General features: G+C 34.3%; 2 protein-coding genes and 1 long non-coding RNA gene across 4 annotated transcripts; 2 read left to right on the top strand and 1 right to left on the bottom strand.

The window, feature by feature from the left end:
- Positions 1–4543: 4543 nt before the first annotated feature.
- On the top strand, positions 4544–5954 carry LOC125593107 (zinc finger protein CONSTANS-like; the record flags this gene model as incomplete). Its single annotated transcript, XM_048769143.1, is given in 2 exon segments — positions 4544–5256; positions 5431–5954. Coding segments are annotated over 2 exon segments (1076 nt in total), but the record flags the coding sequence as incomplete, so codon positions are not given.
- A 4023-nt stretch (positions 5955–9977) lies between these two features.
- Positions 9978–10924, bottom strand: LOC125593108 (basic leucine zipper 43-like). Its single transcript, XM_048769144.1, has one exon. The coding sequence runs from the start codon at positions 10688–10690 to the stop codon at positions 10139–10141; it is 552 nt and encodes a 183-aa protein (XP_048625101.1). The 5' UTR covers positions 10691–10924; the 3' UTR covers positions 9978–10138.
- A 4905-nt stretch (positions 10925–15829) lies between these two features.
- On the top strand, positions 15830–19778 carry LOC125593109. Of its 2 annotated transcripts, XR_007329022.1 has the most exons (4): positions 16395–18152; positions 18268–18542; positions 19010–19073; positions 19135–19778. It is a non-coding gene; the product is annotated as an uncharacterized LOC125593109 (long non-coding RNA). The 2 variants fall into 2 exon arrangements; XR_007329021.1 differs by having other exon boundaries at positions 15830–18152; positions 18268–19778.
- Positions 19779–24587: the final 4809 nt, after the last annotated feature.

A 24587-nucleotide genomic window follows, 5' to 3' on the forward strand; every position in this document is an offset into this window, starting at 1 on the left:
TTATCATTATCAACAAGGAAGCTAGTAGAGAGTTGATCTAGATATCTTTCCAGGAAATTTAAAGATATGCAATAAATTTTAGGCTAAATCCTAACGAGTGTAAAGAGCCAATTGAATGTTAACATTTAGTTTCTCTAGATTTCTTTTCAGGAAAATGAAGATGCAATAACAATTAGTTTAAGTATACTAGCAAATGTAAGACCCACTTGAATGCTAATATTTAGTGATGGATTCGAAACACGTGAAAGTGCATAAAAGTGATTACCTTTTGCCAAAGGTCTCTGCACTTTTGCACTTTTCCTCAGATAGTTTTCTTACAGCCATATAAAGTGGAGAATCCTACATAGCTTACAATTGCAAGCTTTGTATGGTGGTCCCTGGACTCTAAGATTCTAGGTTCTCTTATCAGTCTTTTCAAGAAAAGAAGGTTTTCTATTTAAATCTGAAAGCTGAAAAAAAATAATGAAACAAATAAGTGACATAGTTTTTTCCCCTTAATATCTCTAAAACTGAGTCTAATTGGCATAAAATTGAATTTTCTTCACATAATTCCAATGCAACTTCCATGTAAGGTGGAGCTCTACACTTGTGAATGAAGTTCCAAACCACAGATAGGCAAAGAGAAATAATAAGCAAAACTATATTTCTTGAACTACAAGTGATAAAGGGCCAATACACAAACTCTCTTCATGAGCTAGAACCACTATAAAATCCCCACTTTTTCATATCATTAATGTAATGAACCTAGAATTCTTCTCCTTCATAAGATTTCTCCGTTACATTCATCAAAAAACCAGTAAATAACAAGAACATTTTGAGAGTTTAAAGTCGTCCCTTACTAGAAAAAAATAGTGTAAATAAATGAAAGAGGAAGAGATGCGAAAAAGTGTATACTAGGACCAGCCTTTTTATACAAGCAAGCTCACTTTTCAGCTGTAGACTCATAGAGTGAAGGAAGCCACATGAATTTGGCCACTAGGGTTTTCTAACCTTTGGACCACATAAATGAGTATCATTAGTACATCCACTGAACCCAAAAGTGTCCTCAAACTCTAGAGAGTATCATATTCATATACTGTAGCTTTCCACTTAGTAAACATTATTAACATATCACCAACAAGGCAGCTCAAAGCACTGGTGGTTACTAGTACAAAAGCAAACCCAAGATGATGGATATACCGTACACGAACTGTCATCAGATAGTTTGCAGCTGCTAACCAAGAAATAGTAAACAAAGGTGCTTTTAAATATGCATCTACTGATCCTATGGAGTAAACGAGAGCATAGCTCAAAACGCTACTTTTCTCTGTGATCCTATAAAGACAAGTCATGAAACTTCCCATCTCTGGCCTGAGACATAACAGTATAAAATTAAGCTAATATGGAAACATATATACAGCTGCAGAAAACAATATATTCATCATATCTTCTATATTATTAAAAGAGAAGTACCCATTTGAAAATGTTCTTACTTCGTTAATTAAACTCCTTTTTTTTTGCTTGTCTTTTTTTAGTTGCATTTATTAAATATCATAAAACGAATAAAACTGTCTAATTTATTACTTGTCTTTTCAGTTACATTAATGAAATATGCTTAAATGAATTTAAACTTCATATTTTATTGTTTGTCTTTTTCAGTTACCTTAATGAAATATCCTTAAATAAATTTGGACATAAAGTCATTTAATCAACCAAAAAAACTCATGAGTTATCCTTACGTGCAATAATTTTAATAATTGAGATTTTTAAAAACGTGCATCATTAAAATGTTACCTAAAACATGCAGCACTAATATATAATATGCATCAATAAAACTAGAATTTGACTCACACAATTGTACGGATATTATTTTCAGTTGATTAAATTTAAAAATAATTATTTATTCAAAAAATATTTAAGAATGACTATGTTTTTAAAAATTATATGGTATTATTTGCTCATAACTCATTTGTCATTTGATAAATTGTTAGAAAATGTTTTTTAGCATAATATAACTCAGTTGTCATTTGCTAAATTTATGGTTTTTATTTATATTTTTTATTATTTAATTATAATATTTTCATTTTACATATGAAAGATAAATAAATTTTCTTTCAAACAATATTTTTGTAAATGTATTTTTAAAAAATAATCAATTAAAATTGTTATTATCATTGAATATCATTATTTTTGACATAATTTGAGTTTTCGTTTACATCAAAACTTATCATATTTTAGGATAATTTTAATTTAAAATGTAATTTTCATATTTTTCAAACAAATTCTAAAAATATTTTTTAAATATTTTGTTATAATTGTTAAAAAAATATTGAGTTGCATTTCAAATAAAAAGGTAAAGATATTAAAAATATTCTAATTAAAATATATAAAATTTAATATAGTTTTAAGAAAATGGTCAAAATAAAAAAAATTACACATAAAATAATCATGATTTTTGTTAACTGGGCGGATCATTATTTATATGATATCGCACACGAAAGAAAAATTTTTGTTTTTAAAATTATCTAATTAACTCTATACTCATTTTTTTATATTTTTTATATGATATCACACATTCGTAAAAAAATAGATAGTTTAAGATGCAAAAAAAAATATTTACTTAATGAATATAATATGAACGAATATTACAAATACATCATTTAATAAAATAAATAATTAAAAACTGAAAATTCATATCCGCGCTGGCCCGCAGATCAGGGTCTAGTATATATTAAAACAGAAGTTATGACATTGATTCATGTATGATTTTAAAAAAATGGATCTATTCCTAAATAGTTATGTTGCATTTAATCTCTAATCTTATCATTTAAATTTTGGACCTACCAGAAATTTTTATTGGGCTATCAATAATTGAATTTAAACTAGATTTATAGATAGTATAAATTAAATATATATAATTTAATATTGTAATATTATATCTCCATATGTTAAATATTTAAATATTTGCCGATGTTAGCTTTTAAAGTTATAAAGATTTTTTTAAAATAACAAAAATCATATTATCTAACAATGATTAATTTTTACTACCTTAAACCAATGAAAAAAAAATTTAAACTATATAGTTTATTTTAAAAATTAAACAAAAACCAAATGTTTAATTTTTTAAAAACTTTCTAAATTTGTGAAATATTACAATATCTTTGAATATGACAATAAACCAATATTTTAATAATCTTTATATATATAGTTACGATTTTAATAATGAAATAATAATCCGAAAATATATATATAGAAGAAAATACAAATACATGTGAAAGTTTGAAACAATCTATTCAATGAAGAAAATATACCGTAAACTTATTATGCTTTAAAAATTGATAGACACATATATATTATAATATATACCAATTTAGAATTGAAAACAAAATAATTATATAAAATAAATGAAAACAAAAATCCGCGCGAGTCGAAATCTAGTTGTCAAATTGTTACGGAGACATTTGACACACCCATTAGTCATTATTTATTACCATGAAGGCCATGAAGGTGATTTAAGTTCAAAATTTCTACATTAAATATAAACATGTGATATACTAACACTAACCTTGCTCCTTTGGACTCCTAATTTCCCTACAACTTGTGGCCCAGGCAACAGTTGGTGATGCCTATGAGACATGAAACCTTACTCGGAGATATACCTGGACAGTTATCTATGTTGCACCGGGACGGATACGGGGACAGATACGGGTACGGAAGCGGGGACGGGAAACGGAAAAACTAAAAAATTATGGCTACGGGTACAACAAATATATATATGTTAAAAATATATATATGCTATCCATAATGGACAAAATAAGAAAAGATTACACCAAAATCTTAACATAAAAAATAATTCAATATATTATTTGAAATAATAATTATTAAAACAATAATTAAACCTTTTTTATAATCAAAATTTGGTTTATTTAATAAAAGTTCATAAACTTAGAAACAAGATTGAAAGTTAAAAATACAGTTAAAATTTTACTTACTTTTATTTTTTGGAAAAAGGTAAATGAATTAGCTTAAGATACAAATAATATTGAAGAAAATTCATTTCAAATATTCCATAAATGAACTACTACATCCCCGAAGTGTCCCCGTGCTTTTTCTATGGTGTTTCCGTCCCGGAAACGTTTCCGGTACGGGTACGGGTACGTGAACCAAACTGCCGTCCCGGTGCTTCATAGACAGTTATCACACGGTTCAAGAAGAATATTCAACTATGTAAACTTTTCCTGGAGCCACATAGATAGAGTACCTACCTAGCTTTACTATAAATAAATCCAAGTGAAAATAGTAAAAGGTGACGAATATAGTAACACCACATGGTGTTTTTATCCTCTTGAGCATCTCTCAGTGGCAAGTAGCTGAAAATCTATAATAAGAAATGTGTGAACAGTTCCCAAATTATAGCTCTTTGCCACGTGTAAGCAACTGAGGATTCGGATTCCCTCACAACAAGATAAAGCTTTATTAGCCCCTTCTCTCAGACGCAATCTCACCCACCACCAAACTAACTACATCAGTGAGCAAAATATGTTCAAACAAGAGAGTAACAACATTTGTAATAGAGAGAACAACAGAGGGGCACGAGCCTGTGACACATGCGGGTCAACCATCTGCACCGTGTACTGCCATGCTGACTCTGCCTACTTATGCAATAGCTGCGATGCTCAAGTCCACTCTGCCAATCGCGTTGCTTCCCGCCATAAACGTGTCCGGGTCTGCGAGTCATGTGAGCGTGCCCCTGCTGCTTTTATGTGTGAGGCAGATGATGTGTCTCTATGCACAGCCTGTGATTTAGAGGTTCACTCCGCAAACCCTCTTGCTAGACGCCATCAGCGAGTTCCAGTTGTGCCGATAATTGGAAACTCTTGCAGCTCCTTGGCCACCGCTAACCACACAACAGTGACCGAGCCAGAGAAGAGAGTGGTGTTAGTTCAAGAGGATGCCAAAGAGACGGCTTCATGGTTGTTCCCTAAAAACAGTGACTATCACAACAACAACAACAACCAGAACAATGAGTTGTTGTTTAGTGATGACTACCTAGACCTTGCTGATTACAACTCCAGTATGGACTACAAGTTCACCAGTCAATACAATCAACCTCGACATAAACAAGACTGCATCGTACCAGAGAAAAACTACAGTGGAGATAGAGTTGTTCCGCTCCAACTTGAAGAAACAAGAGGAAACTTGCGGAACAAGCAACAGAATATCACATATGGCTCCTCAGGAAGCCAATACAACAACAACGGTTCCATTAACCATAACGTAAGGCTTTTGAATATTTGCTTCTTTTTCATCATACACACAAATCACATATTAGCTACCAAGAATTAATCTGTAAGTACCAGACGTTTATAATAATTAAAAAAAAATTTGCATCTCTTTAGTCCTCTCTTACCAAGGGGATTGAGAATTGTCTTGGTTTTTTTCTGTAATTAGGCATACAATCCATCAATGGAAACTGACTTTGTGCCGGAGCAGACAGCACCTGACACAACAGTTTCACATCCAAAAACGCACAAAGGGAAGACAGCACAACTACCTGAACCTCTAATTCAGATTCTCAGTCCAATGGACAGAGAAGCTAGAGTCCTGAGATACAGAGAGAAGAAGAAGAGAAGAAAGTTTGAGAAGACAATAAGGTATGCTTCAAGGAAGGCATATGCAGAGAGAAGACCGAGGATAAATGGACGGTTTGCAAAGATGAGTGAAACCGAAGTAGAGGACCAAGAGTACAACACAATGCTAATGTACTGCGACACAGGATATGGCATTGTTCCTTCATTCTATGGCCAAAAATAAAGATTACTAGATTGCTAAGCTGTAAATAAATGTCCAGTTTAAGATTATGTAAGGTTTGGTGCAATTCCTGGTTTCAAGAATGATTACTTATGCTGCTATGTACAAGGGTGTGTAGTTTTGGTGCTAGCTATTGCTAATAGTAGTATACTTGTTCCTTTGCATTAGTTAAACACAAGCTGTCTACTCCACAATTAGTTAAACACAAGTCCATAAACCAACGTGAACAATGCTGATTGTGAATGATTTAATGCCTATGTGTATGTATGGGCCATCCGCATAAACATTAGAGATAATAAAGAGCAATATATGCTTGCTCACTTTACCAATGTATATGCTGATAAAAAGAATGACAAGTGGACAACAAAAAGATAATAAAGAGAAGTGACATTGTTACTAAATGATGCCCTTTTTGCCATCTGGAATATGCCATAGAGCTACGCGTCTACGGTTCATTTACAATTCCATGATTAAGCTGGTGAAGTCTTTCATGTACCAAACATTACGTACAATCGAAAGATTCGGCTCTACGCATGCATATATATGTTTTCAGCCAAAGGTCTACTAAGCTACGCATCACATGAATTGTTACTTGACATAGTCATATTCCTAGCGTCTAGTTATAGAACCAATCAATCACCATATTTGTTCTCTTCTTCGAGAACTTTAAGAAGATATAACAACCAAGTGAAAAAAAGTGCATAAAGTGAAAGAAAAGCTTGCTGCACTTTGCACTTTTTTAAAAATATCTAAAGATATTTCAGATCGTTTCTCACAGCCAGTGAGTCACAGCCATGGAAATTAAAAACCAGCTCCCAAACTTACAATCACAAGCTTTTTACATGGTCCCTTGACCCTCTTAGATTCTCACTCTTTTTGCTAGAACAAGAAAAAAAAATGCTAACATAGATAATTGATAGTGTACCTTTATCATAATCTTATCTTGATTTCCTCCACATAATCCAGGGGAAAATAACTTACGTGTACATGTAAGAGGAGTTCCTCAGTAACTATTCTGAGGAACATATAAGCCTAGATCTCAGTTACCATGGTAAACCTACTTTGTATTGTAGCACTTGTATCAGAAAATCAGTAAAATAGCAAAAAGATTCCAACAAGATGTCAAGAAATACGAAAAATACATCCTAGTATATCATCCAGCCTTTATGGACAAGTAACATATCCCAAAGATAAGTACCAGCAGTTTCAACTTTCAAGTAACTACTGGTTAGGAGACGAGTTACAGAAAAAAATTCCAATCTAATAAGTTTAACAACTCAAGTACGCCTACTGTAATTCTATTTACAATCGAGTTGTCCATGGAAAGATCATCAACTTGGCATATTTGTTGTGATGACTGATAGGGTTGAGAATTACCAGAAGCATTATTGTGACTTTGCGAGTGAGAGAAGCCTAACTTTAATGGGCCTACTAAGCCAATGTATATACGAAGCTCTTTAAAACCCATTAATAAAGCCGCAGATCATTTAAACAATGCATTGCCGGTGGGAGCACTCCTCGCCACCAGAGGAATCCATTCTGAGTTGACTTGCAAAAGGTGTGGAGAGCTGGAAACCATCACCCATCTCTTCTTTGATTGCCCTTTTGCGGTAGAAGTCTGGGCCAAAGCCCCCCTCGTAACACCTGTTGACAGAGTGTCTGAAGCTGAAACGTTTAGAGATTGGCTGTCAACAAATGTTTCGAAAGGTTCCCTCCCTCCTGCAGGAGTAACGGCCTCCCTGCTCACGACATGGCTCTTGTGGAATCTCTGGATTGCAAGAAATAAATTGATCTTTGAAAACAAATGTTTCCAAGTTGAAGATGTTATCTCCAAGGCGGTGACAGATGCAAGGGAATAGGAGGGGGCTAATGCCAAGAAAAGTAAGAAGAAGGGCAGAAAGCGCCATTAAGCAAACGTCTCCCCTCAGTCCCTTCTTGTTGGATCGATGGTGCTTGGCAGGAAACCTCAAAAGCAGGAGGAATGGGCTGGATCATCAAGACTGCAGCAGGGGAAGTGCTCTGCAGGGGCTCCTCAAATCGCTCACACGTGTGCTCTGCTTTGATGGCGGAAGCGTTGGCTTTGCGTGAAGCTCTAAAGAAGGCGCAAGAGTTAAATCTTCAAAGCCTCCAAGTGTTCTCGGACTCCCAGGTCCTTATTTCGATCCTTGATGCAGGGGTGGATTTGAATGAGATTGCAGGTGTCCTCCAGGATGTCAAAAGCCTTGCCACTCTCTTCTGTCCGTTGTCGGTTGTTTTTATTCCTCGTGTAGAAAACTCTCAGGCTGATACTCTAGCTAAATCAAGCCTTTCTAGATTGTTAAATGTTGTTTGAACTGGTTCGATTTGATTTAATGCAAGTGGTTTGACAAAAAAAAAAGCCGCGGATCATCAAGAAGTCCTAAAGTGGCAACATCAAACATGTTTTCAAACTTTGGTACATTTTGAGAGTTGCTGGCTCCTGATGGATCAGACAGTTATATCTTTAATTACTGGTTTCTTGTAGAGAGACCGGTTTGTCGATTTTGTCGGTTTCCTCGATCGATGGTAGATTGTTTTTTATTTATGTTTAATAAGTCAGTGGTCACTATTAGGCTATCATAGGTTTGGTGAAAATTGATATTTTCGAGACGGATCTTCAAAAATTGAATTCTTTTCGAGCCGGTATTGTGGATAAAAAAATAACCAAGCAGTTTCAAGAGATCGTGCCATCTTTGAAGCCTCATTCGCAGTGCCGTGCGAAGGGTTTTAGGGACCTAAGGCAAGTTTTAAAAATAAACTTATATACAACTATAATGAAAATAAAAATAAACTTATATGCAATCCATGAGAAGCTGTCTACTAGAGAAAGGGTTAGAAGTTGGAACCAAAATGCTGATGTTTCTTGTGGGTTTTGTCAAGAACCTTTGGAGACAAGGAAGCATTTGTTTTTTGAGTGTCCATACTCTTTACAGATTTGGGAAACGCTTGCAAGAGGTGTGATGGGTGATCTATATACGATGGAATGGGAGAACATTCTCAAACTCACATCACAAGCTTCAAGCTGGAGCAAGCTTGCTCTCTTTATAACAAGACATGTGTTTCAATCAGCAGTCCACGCCATATGGAGAGAAAGAAACAGAAGAAGGCACGGAGAAGATCCAGCACCAAGCATGCTTCTAATTAAAAGAATTGACAAGGAGATGAGGAATAGATTCACTATAATTAGGCAGAAAGGAGATATGGAGTATGAAGGAGGAATGGCCTTATGGTTTAGTACAAGATAGAGTTTTTGGAGTTTTCATATTATTATAAAATTGTAGTAGTTAAAGTTTGGAGAAGATAGAAGAAACTCTAAAATAGGTAACACATGATGTAACAAAGTATTTTTCTTTTGAATTCAATTTAACATTCAATTAAAAAAAAAACTATAATGAAAATAATTTTTTTTATACGATATATCACATTCGCCAAAAACACAAATTTAACACTTACAAGAATAAGTTTATTATATAAATATGCTATATTATGTCATATAAGAAAAAAATACATGGATTAAGAAAGTGAGTTAATCGATTCTTGTGGAAATTGTTTTTTAGAAAATAAGTTCAACAACTAGATTAGAAATTATTTTAAATTTTGGGACCCTAAAAAAAGTAATATTATTTGGGAGCCTAAAGCAAATGTCTTTTTCAATACACTTTAGGAACCCCTGCTCATTCGTTCATGCTCGAGATGTTATCTTGTACCTGGCGCATTACACTCACTTGCAAAATAGAGTGGAAGCAATAAGGTACTACTCATTCAGATCCAATATTGGTTGTTGGAATATACATTGCTGAGGAAAATCAAGTGGACATGAGAATCGCAACTACTGTTACCAGAGAACACAAACCACAGTCATACGTAACCGGTTATAGCCACCCCTGTCTGTAACAACTACTCACTGAAGATGTTTTTCAGTAATGTTTTAATGGCTCGAGAACTCGTGAAATTTAGTTTATTGATTAGTATTATCTCAATCTTTGGCGAATTATATCTATATGCTCTTTTGAGCTTATTATGTCATTTATTGGTAATTTTATTTTGGTTTATTTCTGTTTTTATAAAAAAAAAAGTTGTATGAATTTTGCTTTTTTATGGCTTCATACTAAAAATGTTAAAAATATACTTTGGTACGTAGTTAAACCGTAGAAAAATAGTGTTGGAAACGGTGCTAGACCTAAGTCTGGCCCAGAGAAAAGATACATAAAAATCCGCTTTTGCTTACGGCTCAAAAGATATATATGGGCCGTAATTTGACGGATACCAAACAAAGAAAACAGATATCGACTAGAGGCAGAATTTAAAAAGTTGGATCATAATAAACAACTCATGATGGCTGATGAGTTCCATCTGTAATAGAAGAGAAGTCATGATCCAAGGAAGCAGAAGAGTATCTGCCATTGATGCTTCTGCTTCCTCCTGCTCCTATAACCTTCTTCATGGATGTGATAACTTGATGAAGCGCCAAGTTTTTCTCTTTAAGACTCGAGTTCTCTTGAAGAACAAGATCATTGCTATTCGAGGCTTGGTTAAGCTTTTCTAAAAGCTGCTGGTTCTCGCTTCTAAGCCAAGCAACCTGCGAGAGAAGCTCATCTAAGTGTCTTTGCTTTCTCATTCTTGACCTTCTTGCTGATTCTCTGTTAGATACCATACGTCTTTGCTTTCTCTCGTTGATGACGAATATATCTTCAGTTGCTTCATCTGACGTGGTAGAGTTGTTGCTTGCAGGAGATTGTAGATTAAGTTCTTGAAATTGAGGGTATGGGAAAATATTGAGATTGTTGTTGGAAGGGTTTAAGTTGTTGTAGTAATGGTTTAAGTGGAAGTAGTCTTGCTGTTGCATGTTGTTAAGACTTGAGCTATCATAATTTGGCTGCATGGTCAATTTCTCTCTCTAGAGCTCAAAGAGGGTGAGATAATGGTGGAGGTTGGATGACAAGGGGGTGTTTATACAGCTGAGAAAGCCATAAAAGTGGACCAAACTTTTTTGCAAATTGGTGGCTTTATATATGTCTTCTATATGACCCATTGGCATGTTTTTGTTTTCCTTAAAATTATTGAGAAGCTAGTTAGTTATCTTTCAAAAGAAAATATAATAGGTCGCCATATAAATCTACAAATACTTTTTTATTTTTTGATTGTTTAAAATGACTAATTTGGTTGTCCCTTTGGGATATTGTATCGGTTGATGGCTCGATGGATGAGACTGATACTAGAGAAAGTATTCCTTATACTGATACAAACATAACCATTACACGCATGCATTCAGGGTGTCATAATTTATCAACACACATAAGCATAACTTTGGATGTGTTTATGATACAAGGATGTGGATGTGGTACATCGATCATGCTAGGATTAGTTATTTAGTTTAACAACCAAATGGCAAGTTGTTTCCGGTGCATGTAAGTATATGAGAGAGTACCATGGCCATCTAGTGGATCATGATTTTCATCCATGATTGACATTTGAAGACTGGGGTATAATATGTATATTGTGGATAAATCAAGTTCTGGATCAGTGTTATGTGCTTACATCAGAGAGAGAAAATGTAGTTTCTAGTTGTGGGGTTTCAAAATTATTTAAGTTTAGAATCAGTTAATGCTTTTGTTAGCCAACATATAAAGTAGTGATGATAAGTCAATTTATAAAGCTTATAATATTTATTTGGTTCTAATATCTTCATAACTCACCAATTGCTCTTCTATTTCTATAGAAAAATAAGAAGATAATCTCTTGGACCTTTGAGATTTGCTTCTCTTCTCTGATTAACATCATTATAACATCATTATTATGGTTTATGCGTAGACTTTTTGAGGTCCTAGATAAAATATAAAAAACTTGGGGTGTTTTCTATTATAAATATCACACAGAAAGTAAAATCTAAATTATCAAATTAAAGACTGGAAGTGGATAGTTTAACCTTCTTTTGGAAATATAATAATTATTTAATTAGAATATTACCACCAAATTATTTTAAAAAATCCCTCTTTTTATCCATGTATATATTTATGTTCTAAACTGTCGTTTGGGCTCTAGACACAACCATGCCATACTCAAACACAACCATGCCACACTGAAATTCCAACCATACAATTACACTAGACATGTAAATCCCACATATACTAATTAATAACCCCTTTATTGCGCATTACCAAATCATTTCAAATCTTCTAGAGTGTCTTTTTCGATGATTCCGAACAAAAACATACATTATAATCTCTGAGACTAGCTAGTAGTATTGACCAAGTATTCTTGACATCTAAAACATTCACAGTGATTGAACCTGAATGAGTCGTAATCGAACACTGATCTTTTAGTTCACATAATGAATCATTGGTCCACCATATACAATTGAATTTTCTTTTCAAATGTTACGTACTTAAATCAAGTTACTTAGAGAACATCGTGTTGATACAAGAAATCTAACTCTTATATTATTATATATAGATTCCCAAAGACCTTTATTAACAAAAACAAAACCACACAAAAACGATCCTTATAGTTGCACTAGGAAAGCAAGATGTGTTAGGCAGGGTTGGCTTGTCGTTTTATAAAGGCTAGGGCAAAGGCTATATAACCTAATATATTTAGGAGCTGATGACTCAACAACCACTCAAAACCACACACTTGCAAAATAATTACAATTTAAGAGCAATATTTTTTGCTTAATTTAACGAACTAAGTTAAGTTAATTAGATATATGTTAATGTTATCCCTTCGCTGGTTAAAAAAATATGAAGATCGACTAATGCCGAACGCATATTGGATCGTTTGGTTGTAGAACTATTTGACTTTGTATCATGTAACGTCATCAAAATTCAGGATATCGTTTGGTTTTGTCCTATAGTTTCCTGACTTAGGCTCGTTGACAATATACGCAATACATAAGCTTCAGGTAAACTTTTTAGATAGTCGGATAATTGATCAAACGTTTCTCTAAATATCAAATAACTTAGGCATGCATGGGTTTATTATAGTCCATTTGTAAAACGACAGTGTTAACAAAAATATTTGCAAATTGATATTGGACGTCTTTAGACTTTTTGGGTGTTGACAGAAAGTTACATGATTGGAGTAATAAGGCTTTTTCGTTAAAGTTGTTTTTCTCAGAAGTTGATTTCAGGTTTTACTGTTTTAGTGAGGACATACATTGCTACTTGAGGAAACCACATTTTCGAGAGAGACCCCCTAGTTTCTACTGAACTAGTTCTTGGATTTTAGATCAAATATACATTTGAGAATAACAAGCTCTGATGTTATAGATTTTCATCTTAAACCGACTGATAATATTGAATGAAAAAGTTTATAACCATTAGTACTCCTTTTTAATGTGTAATTCACATCACCTTAAACTTTGTTGACTGACTTAAACCCTCAAGTTGCATAATTTGAGTGTGTACTGTGTTGGTCAAACGAAAGGCAAATACACACCATCAAGTCATATCATTCAGACAAAGTCTATTTCTTCTTTATTTCTGTCTCATGTCCTTTTGCTCGGTTTGTTCTTCTTCCACAGCCTCAAGTTTTTTTTTCTGTTATTTCTTTTCTTTTTACCTTCCTTTCTAATTTGCTTTTTTTCTTCTTAGTGTTTACTTTATCTAATATTATTTTGATATTTGTTTTTATTGGATCATGAACTATATATAAAGTATTTTTAATGTTTCATTGTTTTGGTCCCATCAGTAACACTACCACCGATACTGGCCTACCTTATTTTCAATTCTTTAAAAAGAAATCTCTTAGATCTTCCATCTTATAAATAAAAATGCAAACTGAAACCTAATGTAATTAGTAATTAAAATGATAATTGTGGTACCTATATATCCTCTTCTAGCCAAACTATCTACATTTGTTCCAACAAAACAAGAAGAATCTAAAAAATTTGAATTTTTACTCGTTTTCTTGCCATATGAGAATTTGAATTTCCAATGATTTTCTTCTTTTAGAAATTACCGGTATATTATTTTATTATTTTATCGATACACTATTTTTAATGAAAAATGAGTGATGTCACGAGGGTCCAACTGATTGGTGGATTAAGGATAAGCCAATCACCAAAGGCAAAATTTATTATATCATCACACCTTTTACGATAATTTTTACAACTCCATTTCTCTTATTTTTGTGAGAACTTTATAATTATAGACCCAATTTATAGTTTTGTATTTTCTTCGTTCGTGCCCTCAAATTCGCCAAATTGAGATAACACACAAACGTATGTTAATAAATAGAAATGCCTAACTTGTTATAAAGCTGTGCGTTCATTTGCGTATAAGTGAGCTCCTGTTTATAAAACTACTATCTTAACAACAGAACTAAAAATTATAAAACTACTATCTTAACAACAGAACTAAAAAAAAACAGAACTACACAAAATCGTTTTAAAAAAAAAGAGAAATACACAAAATCAAAACAAAATTCTTACCTTTTAGTTAATAATTTATACTATTAATCACGGATACGTAATCCATTTTCCTTCTAGTTGAATAGTAATAGAATGATACGAATAAAGGCCAAAATCATGAGTGAGGTTCTTCTAATTAAATTTTATTAAGGTCTTGCTCCACTATCACTGCCAATTTAGATCATTATCGTCAGTCGTAATCATGGGAATTATGTTTTTTATTAATATACCATGTCTAGCAAAAGGTTTATAATTCTCATAAGACCTACTTGTCATTGCCTAATTATTTCCCTGGTTTATTTTAGGTTTAAATTTTTTTTCCATTTTTAAAATTAGTTTTATGCTTGGTATCCAAGTATGATCAAGTGCATGCATACATGATACATGCAGCTCACATGCCCATAATACATGCATGCACAATGCATTTGTCTCTATAGATATTGGTTAATAATTTGTACTTGATGTTACATTGCGGTACTAATCAGTCTGGATTTGATTCAAAGTTGTGTTTAAAATACAAGTCCACCATTTAGTTTTAAATATTAAAATATATATTGCCTGATATTAATTACTCTGAATTTGAACATTGGTCTGCAAATGGTTCATGTCCCTCAAGGAGAAGAGGAAGAAAATCCAAAGAGACAAGAAGACAAAGTGGGAGAACTTCGAAAACTTGAGCTCAAATTTCAATCCCAAAATGATTGAGGTAATAGTTATCAAATGAAACATTTTCAATGGTGTAATTAATATTTCCGATGTGATGTCATTCACCCACCCCAACTACAAATTCGTTTTATATTCATGGTTTTTTCTTGCAACTGTTTCTATGCACTTCTTCAATCATTTTAATCGAAAACAGATCGACACAAATAAAGTTTAAAATCACCTGTAAATCAACTACTAAAATAACAAGTCTCTTAAAGATACACTTTCAAGATACACTTTCTTTGCGTATTCAATATATAAGTGAGTGTTTTCTAATAAAATATTTATTTCGTTTCATTTTAATTGTAGTTTTAAATTTTTACACACAAAATAAAAAATATTTAATTTTGTATATTTTTTAAATTAAAAACATTACTACCCATACATCTAATCATATTTCAACCAACAGAATAATAAACTAAAGAATATTGTTAATAAATTTTGTATAAAATTCTAAAACGATATTTATTTTGTAACGAAAATTTAACGATAATTAAACTGACACAAAACTGCTTATGATTAATACATAAAATGAACATGCTTCTAAGAAGAAAATTGAATAGTTTGCTGTGGTTGTTTTCACATCGGACTCTGGTAACTCAAACTTCGAGATGTCATTATGTCTAGTTCAGGTGCTGGTATATATATATATATATATATATATAAATTCTTCTCGTTTTGTTTTACTTAGTTTTCATTTTGAGCAATACATTTCATATTTAAGTATAGAGGAGCTTATAATATTTTTTAAAAAAATTGTATAAAATTTATACGTGGATTATGTTACATGGAATGAGAAAAGGCCATAATTGTTGAATGTGAAGATAGCAAATAATGTTGAGCCAATTGGGTATCCAAGAGCCAGAAAGAAGATTGTCCATGATAAAATAATTGAAAAAACCGACACTCGATGTTTTGAAGTTTGGCTCTTTAGATATGTAGAGTCACTCACTACACAGAAAGGAGCCGGCCACTCCCATGTGAAAATGACTAATTAACTTTTCTTTATTTTTACAATCTTATTCCTAATGGGATTCGGTTCATTTACTATATATTGAAGTAGTTAACTTAACTGAATGTTCCCAAAAGAAAAAAATAGCTAACTGAAAGAAACATGGAAATATTGAATAGACAACTAAAAGTTTAGAAAATAGCTAGCAAAATAACATCCAAAATATCCAAAAATATGAAGAACTATCAAAACTTATTTGAAATATCCGAGCATAAATATTTAATCTTTATTGTGTGACATGAAACATGCGGATCATCGTTATAAGTTTTGATTATTGGAAGTTTAGTGTGATTTTTAGATGTCAGTTTCAAATGCATGCATTGCTCGCACTCGAATTTAACCGCGGTTAGAGCCGTCAAATTTTCAAAACTGACAAAAAAAAAAAACTTGTGCAATATAAAGATAACATGATTGATATTCAACGTAGATTTCGTAGCTACTATACCAATGAATCAATCCAGATGACGGCCTATAAAATTCAGGGATTTAATAGTGGGCTCCAAGCCCGCATGTTGAATTAGATACAGTCCATGTAAGACTATATTAAACCGACATAATCAATTAATCATCATAAGCTGGTCACAGAGTCACATGACTCGTCCGTATTGGACCAGACCTCTGGGATTACCGCAAGTCGCAACATCTCTAACAAAACCAAACCACCTCTGACGTGCCGACCTGTATTTCGCATCGTCTAAAAGCAAAGATAAACACAGATGGTAAAAGTAAAACACGTGAATATTCTTCATTTTCTACACATATTTTTACAATAGAATCTTCGATTGGAACAGGTATAAATTAATCTTGATTGATCCCAATATATAAAAGAGATCTATATATATAAAAATATGTTCGCCTCACTCCTGCTTTGCCACGTCATAAAGTCGGTTTCTGACAAGCCGACTCGTGTCCGGTTTGGGATGATACTCACCGTTTCACTCAATCGCAATTATTAATGGGCTTTTCTCTTTTTGTTAATAAATATTTTAGATCGGTGTTTTGAGCTTAACATAATTGGGATTCTGGGCTGTAAAGTAACACATGAGGGGGTCCCACATGAGACGGCTTCTTCTCCAAAAATAATGTCGACGAACGAAAGACAGATCTGCTGCGTTTTAACAACTCCGGTTCAAACCTACGGCCAATGAAGATTTGCTGCACCGGCCACGCTGAATTCCGATCAAGGTCAGTTGGAAAGCGTCGTATTTGGCTGTTCGATTCCACTTCTTCTACCCTTGATTGAATTTTGGAACCGTTACAGAAGTCGGTTGGATTCATGCATCCTCATTGACTATCACATTAAATCATTCAATGAACCCCCTCATTAAAACATTTTAACTCAAATATAACTAATCTTAACATAAATAATCCTTCGACATCCTAAAATTCTCAAAACCCATAAACATTATTATATACTTCTCTTAACAAAATGTTACAAAACATACATACAAAGGGAATATACAATTACATCACAAAAAAAAACATGAATTACTTTAGGAATGACTTCAAGTTTTGAGTCATATTCGCAAAAAAAACTCTTAAATAAGTTAGTTTAATTAAGAATATTATAAAACAAAACATTTGAATTAAAATAAATATTAAAAATATAATGTTATTTATCAGAGAATAGTGAAATGTACTATCATTATAATTCAAAACAAAAAAAATAATTATAATGATCTCATAAGTCTTTCATTATTTTTTCGTGTATAATATTTTTTAATCTATCATAATTTTAAATTACTTCATAAATTATTATAAAATCACTTTTATTATAACTTCCCGCCCGTAGGGCGGACCGGTCCTAGTTCCAATAAATAAAAAGGACTGAGAGAGTGTTTTCAGCCTATCCACTTCAGACTAAAAAATCAACCAATCACGAAGCTTTATAGTTCCACGTCACATCTATATTTTGTCGACAAAGAATATAACCGGGCCAGTAAATTTGGGCTGAACAAAATTGAAAGTAGCCTTCTATGGAATAGCCCATCTCTTTTTCTAAGCAGAATGTTCGTACCGCTCTTGCTCTTGCTCTTGCTCCTATCTTCATTAGAATATCTTTCCACCTCCCTTTGTTTCTCCTCTTATATAAACCCCTTGATGATAAAACAGGTCCGTTAACTATTGTTATCCGAGCCGAGTTATCTAAAATACGAACCCTCGACTCGAGATTCATTACACCACGACGATTTGTTGTTCTCTACCTCTGAAAGTCAGGTATTATTTTATTATTTATACTTTAGCACTCAATCTCTTTGTTTCCGAATTACCATGGAATTGTACGCCTGATTAGATTTATCCAATTGTACAATTTTTCGTTTCATTGAATCAGAGTCGAGAAAGTTATAAAGTAAGATGAGCAAGAAATAAAAGAGTAAAAAAAAAGAAAGATTGTGGATGCGCAGTTGTATGAGAATAATTTCAGTAGAGGAGGAAACTATATGGAGAGGAGCAAGCAAGAAGCTTCACCCGAGAAAGTAAATTCATCTTACTGTCAGCAGAAAGAATAAGTCTGATAAGAAGAAAGAAGGTGATGATGATGAGATCAACAGCAGATTGAGTTTGGGAACACTTTCCTTCCAGCCTAACTTCCTGTTTCCGGTTTAGGTAATGTTAATCTTTGCTCGATTTGATTTAATATGTATGTGGTGATGTCCTATTTTGTTGCATATGGCTGACATCATCTGATTGCTTTCATCTTCTCCTCTTGAAGAATAGCATTTTTTTTTGTCAGATTGATTGAGCTTAGAATCATTATTTTGTTTCCTCATGTATTCGTATAATGATTTGTATTCTCTATTTTCGTTACATGTAATATTAAATTTCAATTTTTCAGGCATAAAGTTAAATGTAATAGTTAACATTGGTGATTCTTTCTGAATCTCCAAAAAATTCATAATTTTCTCAGCAGATTCTTGAAAATGATCCCTAATAAGTCTCAGATCTGCGATGGCTACTTCATAAAATCAATTGAAGGAGACATGCTGGATTATCTTTAAACAATAAAGCATCTTTTGCTTTCCATTTTTCATATTTTTGTATTTAGCCAATATCATACGTCTCACTTATTTCAGGTACGTTCACCTAGAACCTGAGATTTACCTGGATCCAAAGAAATATGAGCCTTCAAGATGGGAGGTATGTAGATATACCAGATTTGTGGTGCATTCAACAATTAAACTCTCTTTGTAATTTGTAGTTGTTGTTGCAAAAGAGTAGCTAAACACGGTCAAGTTCATTCTACAAGGATACATGCCAAAACCAGGTACATTCCTTCCTTTTCATTTATGAAGCGATCTTTGTGCCGGGAACGATCTTGCGAAGCTCGAGATTTCCATTTTTCTTCATCTTTGACCACTGAAGATGGGGTTAGCTACTGTCGCTTTGAAGCTGTGGGTTATGACTTCAACACTATCCAGCTGAATCAGCTGGTGAGAAGGCTTCTGTCTTGCTTTGATCCCAACAAATTCTCTGTAGAGTGTCGCTGTGAGCGCGTACAAGCCGGAAATTAGTGTATACTTGGAAGATTATGGGTTTAGAGAGAGGACATTTGAGTCTCTAGGAGAAGAGGGTAGACCAGTGATGTATCATACGTTTGAGAAGCTTGGCAAGTAGTGTGCGTCGCCTAGATCCACCTTGAAGTAGGACTGGAGCAGGCTGAGCAGCAATAACAAAGGGACACGAGGGAATCTAGCAGAATTTTATCTAAACTATTTTCGATCTTTTTGTTTTTGCATTTTTTAAAGTAGTGAATAATGATTTCTGAAATTAAGGTATTCCGTTCACAAGCATGTGTGTTGTACAATTTCGCTTTAATACAGTATATGGAATACTATTATGATTTACAGCTTTTTACATTACTTATTTGTGTCTTTCTTTTGGTTGTCGAGGATTGAATGAAAAAAAAAAGACAAAATACTTTGATCATACTGCAGCGATATTAATCTTGAAGTTTAGAATCTGCACGTATCATACAAACTTGAGTTCCTTATTAAGACATGTTCTTCTTGCTGGTTGTCATCATCTTCAAAGTCATTAGCTTCTTATCATTTGTGCAAACTGGATTACCTCAACTCATATCTAACTAAATAAAATTTTAAACTGTATAGTGTACTTAGGATATAGAAATTTGAATATTAATCATATTGATCAATAATATTACTTATAAAATATAGAAGAAATATACATGTTTAACCATCAGCAAGTATGCATTCTTCTATTAATAAATTCAGAAATAATTGTTTATGGACTTGGTTGTTATGTTTGGCTTAACAACAATGTGAACTTAGGATTACTAACCAAAAAATTAAAATAGAAGCGTTGATTTTTTTTTTGTCGGCAAATAGAAGCGTTGATTAGTTTTACACTACAAGAAAACATCACCTTAACGAGGGCGGTTTTCCTCGTTATTTCGTCGTAAAAGAGGCTTTACGACGAAATAGCGAGGAAGCGTGTTTGCTCGTTACTCGTCCGTCGTAACACATATTTCCTCGCTAATTCGTCGTAACTTAGCGAGGAATATATTTCGTCGTAAAGACGAAGTAGGGCGATTCGTCGTAAAGACCACGTCAATATTCCACGCAAAGACGTCGCTACAATTCCTCGTAAATACCTCGAAATGAGTTTCTCGTAACCTACACGTAAATACCTTGAAAGAGTTTCCTCGCAAAATACACGTAACAACCACGAAACGATTTCCTCGTAAAATACTCGTAAACTTTTCCTCGTTATTTCCTCGCAAATGTTTCCTCGTAAAATAGTCGTTAATTGTTTCTCGTCATTTCCTCGTAAGGTTTCCACGTAAAGAGGTCGTACATTAGCTACGAATTTACTTAGTTTTTATTATTTTTACAGAATTTAAAAATATAATTAAAAAATAATTAAAATTATTTAATTTAATAATAAATTAAAATTAAAATAAAAATAAATCAAAATGAAAATATTTTATATATAAATAAGTTTTGAATTTATATAATACAACAACCAAAAAAAAAACTAAGGGTCGTTCATCGCCCAGTAGAATTCATCACTCCTCCTCGTAACATCCGCCTCGTTATGTACGTCGGATGACTCGCCTTGAATGGGATGTTGTTGTCGCATGTTCCTCAACGTGGACTCCCATTCCGGATTTGTGGCCGCAATAACGTCCAAGAAACCCTCGACTCCACCCATACGAGATTTTGTCGCGGTCAACTCGTTACGCAGCTGAGCGGACTCTCTACGCAGCTCAGTGACTTCATCATCCCGTCGCTGACCATAAGACGATGTCGCTCTCGGAACATCGTTGACGGAACCAATACCCAACGTCCGTCCCTTTTTTTTAGGGACAACCTTAAAAACAAAAAATAAATATTGTAAGTAAAAATTTAAAGTTAAATTAAATGAATAATAAAAAATTAATTTTTTTGAAAATTTACCTCCTCGTAAATCTTATCCACGTCAAGTGTGGATAAGGTGACGGGTAATCCGTCGGTAGACTGCTGGGTCAGCTGAGTCTGGCGGTCTTCAACCCGAGCAACTACGTCGTTGTAGATTTGCTCGGACTTGCCATCTACAAATACGCCCGCCTTGTTCTTGTGGGTCCTCTCGTAAAGTTCCATAAGAGAAGGGAGATGTCCCGTCTCTTTGGCCTAAAAAACAGTTAAGAAAGTTAGAATAAATTAATATATATATTAAAAAAATTATTTAATAAAATATTTAATTACCATTTCCAAACGGACACCGGCGTGGGGTTTTTGGCCCGTAGTGTGAAGCATCGGCCCGTTCCCGTGCTCATCGACCGTGTTACGGGAGTTAGAGCAAGCCTGGGCGATTCTAATGGAATCAGGAAGGCGCCAATAACGGATGAGGCCATCCCACACATCCGTGGTGAGCTCAGCGGGTTTGCCACGCTCATACCCCTTCACGATCCAGTCACCCTTCCAGTTGGAGACCGTGTCCAACAAGCGAACTTTCGCCTTCGCGTTAAACTTCTTCCTCACCCTCTCAGTGATCCCCAAGGCCCAAGTATATTTTTGCTGTTGGAAAAATAAATTAACAATTAGTTTTTTAGAAAGTATATATATAAATCATGAAAAAATTAAAGTATATATAATTAATTAATAGAAACTTACAGCGTAAATTTTGAACCACGTCTTTCTGACGTAGTGAGGCGTCTTACTCCAGTTTGGATGTGGCATGGAGAAGTAACCCTTGATCGTGTCGGTTACGTCCGATGCAAGACATCCGTCAACCCCCCACCTGGAAAATACAAATTTAAAATATAAATTATTTTTTAATGTTATAAAAGAAATTTAAACGAATTAAAAAAAAATTAATGCAACATACCACAAAGTTCCGTCCGGTCGGTCTGGGTCGATGACTGGTAAACCTTCTCTGCCTGGCAGACTGAGAATGTCCTCTACAGTGTACTGCGAGTAAGGAGCACTCGGAGGCACCATCAAATCAGGATGAATATCGGCGGCCATCGGAGGTGCCATCGGAGGAGGCACAGGAGGAGGCATCGGAGGAGGCACATGAGGAGCCGATGGTGCAGTAGAAGAAGTAGACCCAGAGACTCTCTGAGTGTACTGAGTCTCGGGGACAGTCTCCTGGCCCGAAGAACTGGGAGCGGAAGAAGAGGCCGGGTCTAAACGACTACCCGGCTCACCGAAGATCTCTCTGTAATGGGCAGTAAGTCTTCCTTTTCGAACCTGGAAAAAAAATGAAATTTTTAAAATTAACATCAACAATATATTTCCCAACATTATCCACATAATCAACACTAAACAACATAAAATCCGCAAACCTATCTAAATTCCCTATACTAACCACCTAATCTATCATAAACTAACCAAATTAGAGAGGAATCAGAGAGGCTAACCATTGCTACGAAATGGAGAGGAAGTAGAGAGGAAAGAAAGAGTGAGCGCTCGGGTGTATATATAAGATTACATATCGTCGCAAATTCCTCGTAAGTTTACGACGAAATAGCGAGCAGTTACAAAGGCCCGTCTTTTTTTTTACGAGGAAATTGCGAGGAATCACAAAGGCCCGTGTTTTTTTATACGAGGTATTAACGACGATTTACCTTACGAGGAATTAACGAGGCTTGCTTTCCTATAAATATACCCACAACTCTCACTCTCAAACCACACACAAACTCCCAAATCACACCTTATCTCAAATCACAATCCTCAAAAAAATCCTATTCAAATTATAAATATTTGAAAAAAATAGGAAAAGGAGAAGATATTAGAATTCATGTGGGCGAGACTTACGTATTATAATTGCTGGAAGTCTTGCCACATGTTAATCTGGTATTTCTCTCCTTTTCCTTTTTTTTTCAAGTTTGTACACTACGAGATATTTACGACGATTTGTACTTACGTGGAATTAACGGGTTTATGTATAAATCCGTTTACGTGGTCTTTACGACGATTTCTGCTTACGTGGAATTAACGAGTGTTTTGTTTAAATCATTTTACGTGGTAGTTACGACGATTTCATCCTACGAGGACTTTACGACGATTTGTGCTTACGTGGAATTAACGAGTGTTATGTTTAAATCCCTAGAATCCGAAACCCGAAACCCGAAACCCGAAACCCAAACCCGAAACCCGAAACCCCATACCCGAAACCCCAAACCCCAACCCCCAAACCCGAAACCCGAAACCCAAACCCCCATCTTTAATTTTCTACTTCATATATTCCAAACCCCATATTTAATTTTAAGTTTCGTCGTTATTTTTAACGAGTGTTATGGTTAAATCCCTAGAACCCGAAACCCGAAACCCGAAACCCGAAACCCGAAACCCGAAACCCGAAATCCAAAACCCGAAACCCCAAACCCCGAACACCTAAACCCGAAACCCCAAACCCGAAACCAAAAACCCGAAACCCGAAACCCGAAATCCAAAACCCGGAACCCCAAAACCCGAAACCCCAAACCCCAAACCCAAAACCCGAAACCCCAAACCCCAAACCCCAAACCCCATATTCCTTATTTTCTACTTCATATATTCCAAACCCCATATTTATTTTTAGGTTTCGTCGTTATTTCCTCGTTGTATTACGTTATATTTACGACGATTTCATCCTACGTGGTTTTTACGACGAATTCATCCTACGTGGTATTTACGACGATTTAGTCCTACGTGGAATTAACGAGTCCTTCGTCGTTATTTACTCATTGGAATACGAGGACTTTACGACGATTTAAGGTTACGTGGAATTAACGAGTGTTATGTTTAAATCCCTAGAATCCAAACCCGAAACCCCAAACCCCATATTCCTTATTTTCTACTTCATATATTTCAAACCCCATCTTTATTTCCATTCCAAACCACAATTCCCACATTTGCTTATTCATAAAACAAACTCCCACATTACCTTATTCATAAAACAAACCCCACATTATCTTATTCATAAAACAAACTCCCTCATCTTATTCATAAAACAAATACATCATTCGGATACATCGACATTCTCGTCATCACTAGAAACATCATCATTTTCATTAAGCTCGTCTTCAACAGTTTCGTCTGTGGCATCATCGGTAAGATCTTCGTACTCGTGATTATGCGGATCAATGAGAAGGATATCATCAATTTCTTGTTCAGGTTCCTCAACTTCATTTATCTGTTCTTCTTGCAATGGTGGTTCTTCTCCACT

The sequence above is a fragment of the Brassica napus genome, chromosome C9 (genome assembly GCF_020379485.1).
Source record: "Brassica napus cultivar Da-Ae chromosome C9, Da-Ae, whole genome shotgun sequence".
Lineage (NCBI taxonomy): Eukaryota > Viridiplantae > Streptophyta > Magnoliopsida > Brassicales > Brassicaceae > Brassica > Brassica napus.

What these genes read in the sequence shown, in the direction of transcription:
- LOC125593108 (XM_048769144.1), bottom strand. Translation starts at nt 10,690, where the DNA reads ATGCAGCCAAATTATGATAGCTCAAGTCTTAACAACATGCAACAGCAA.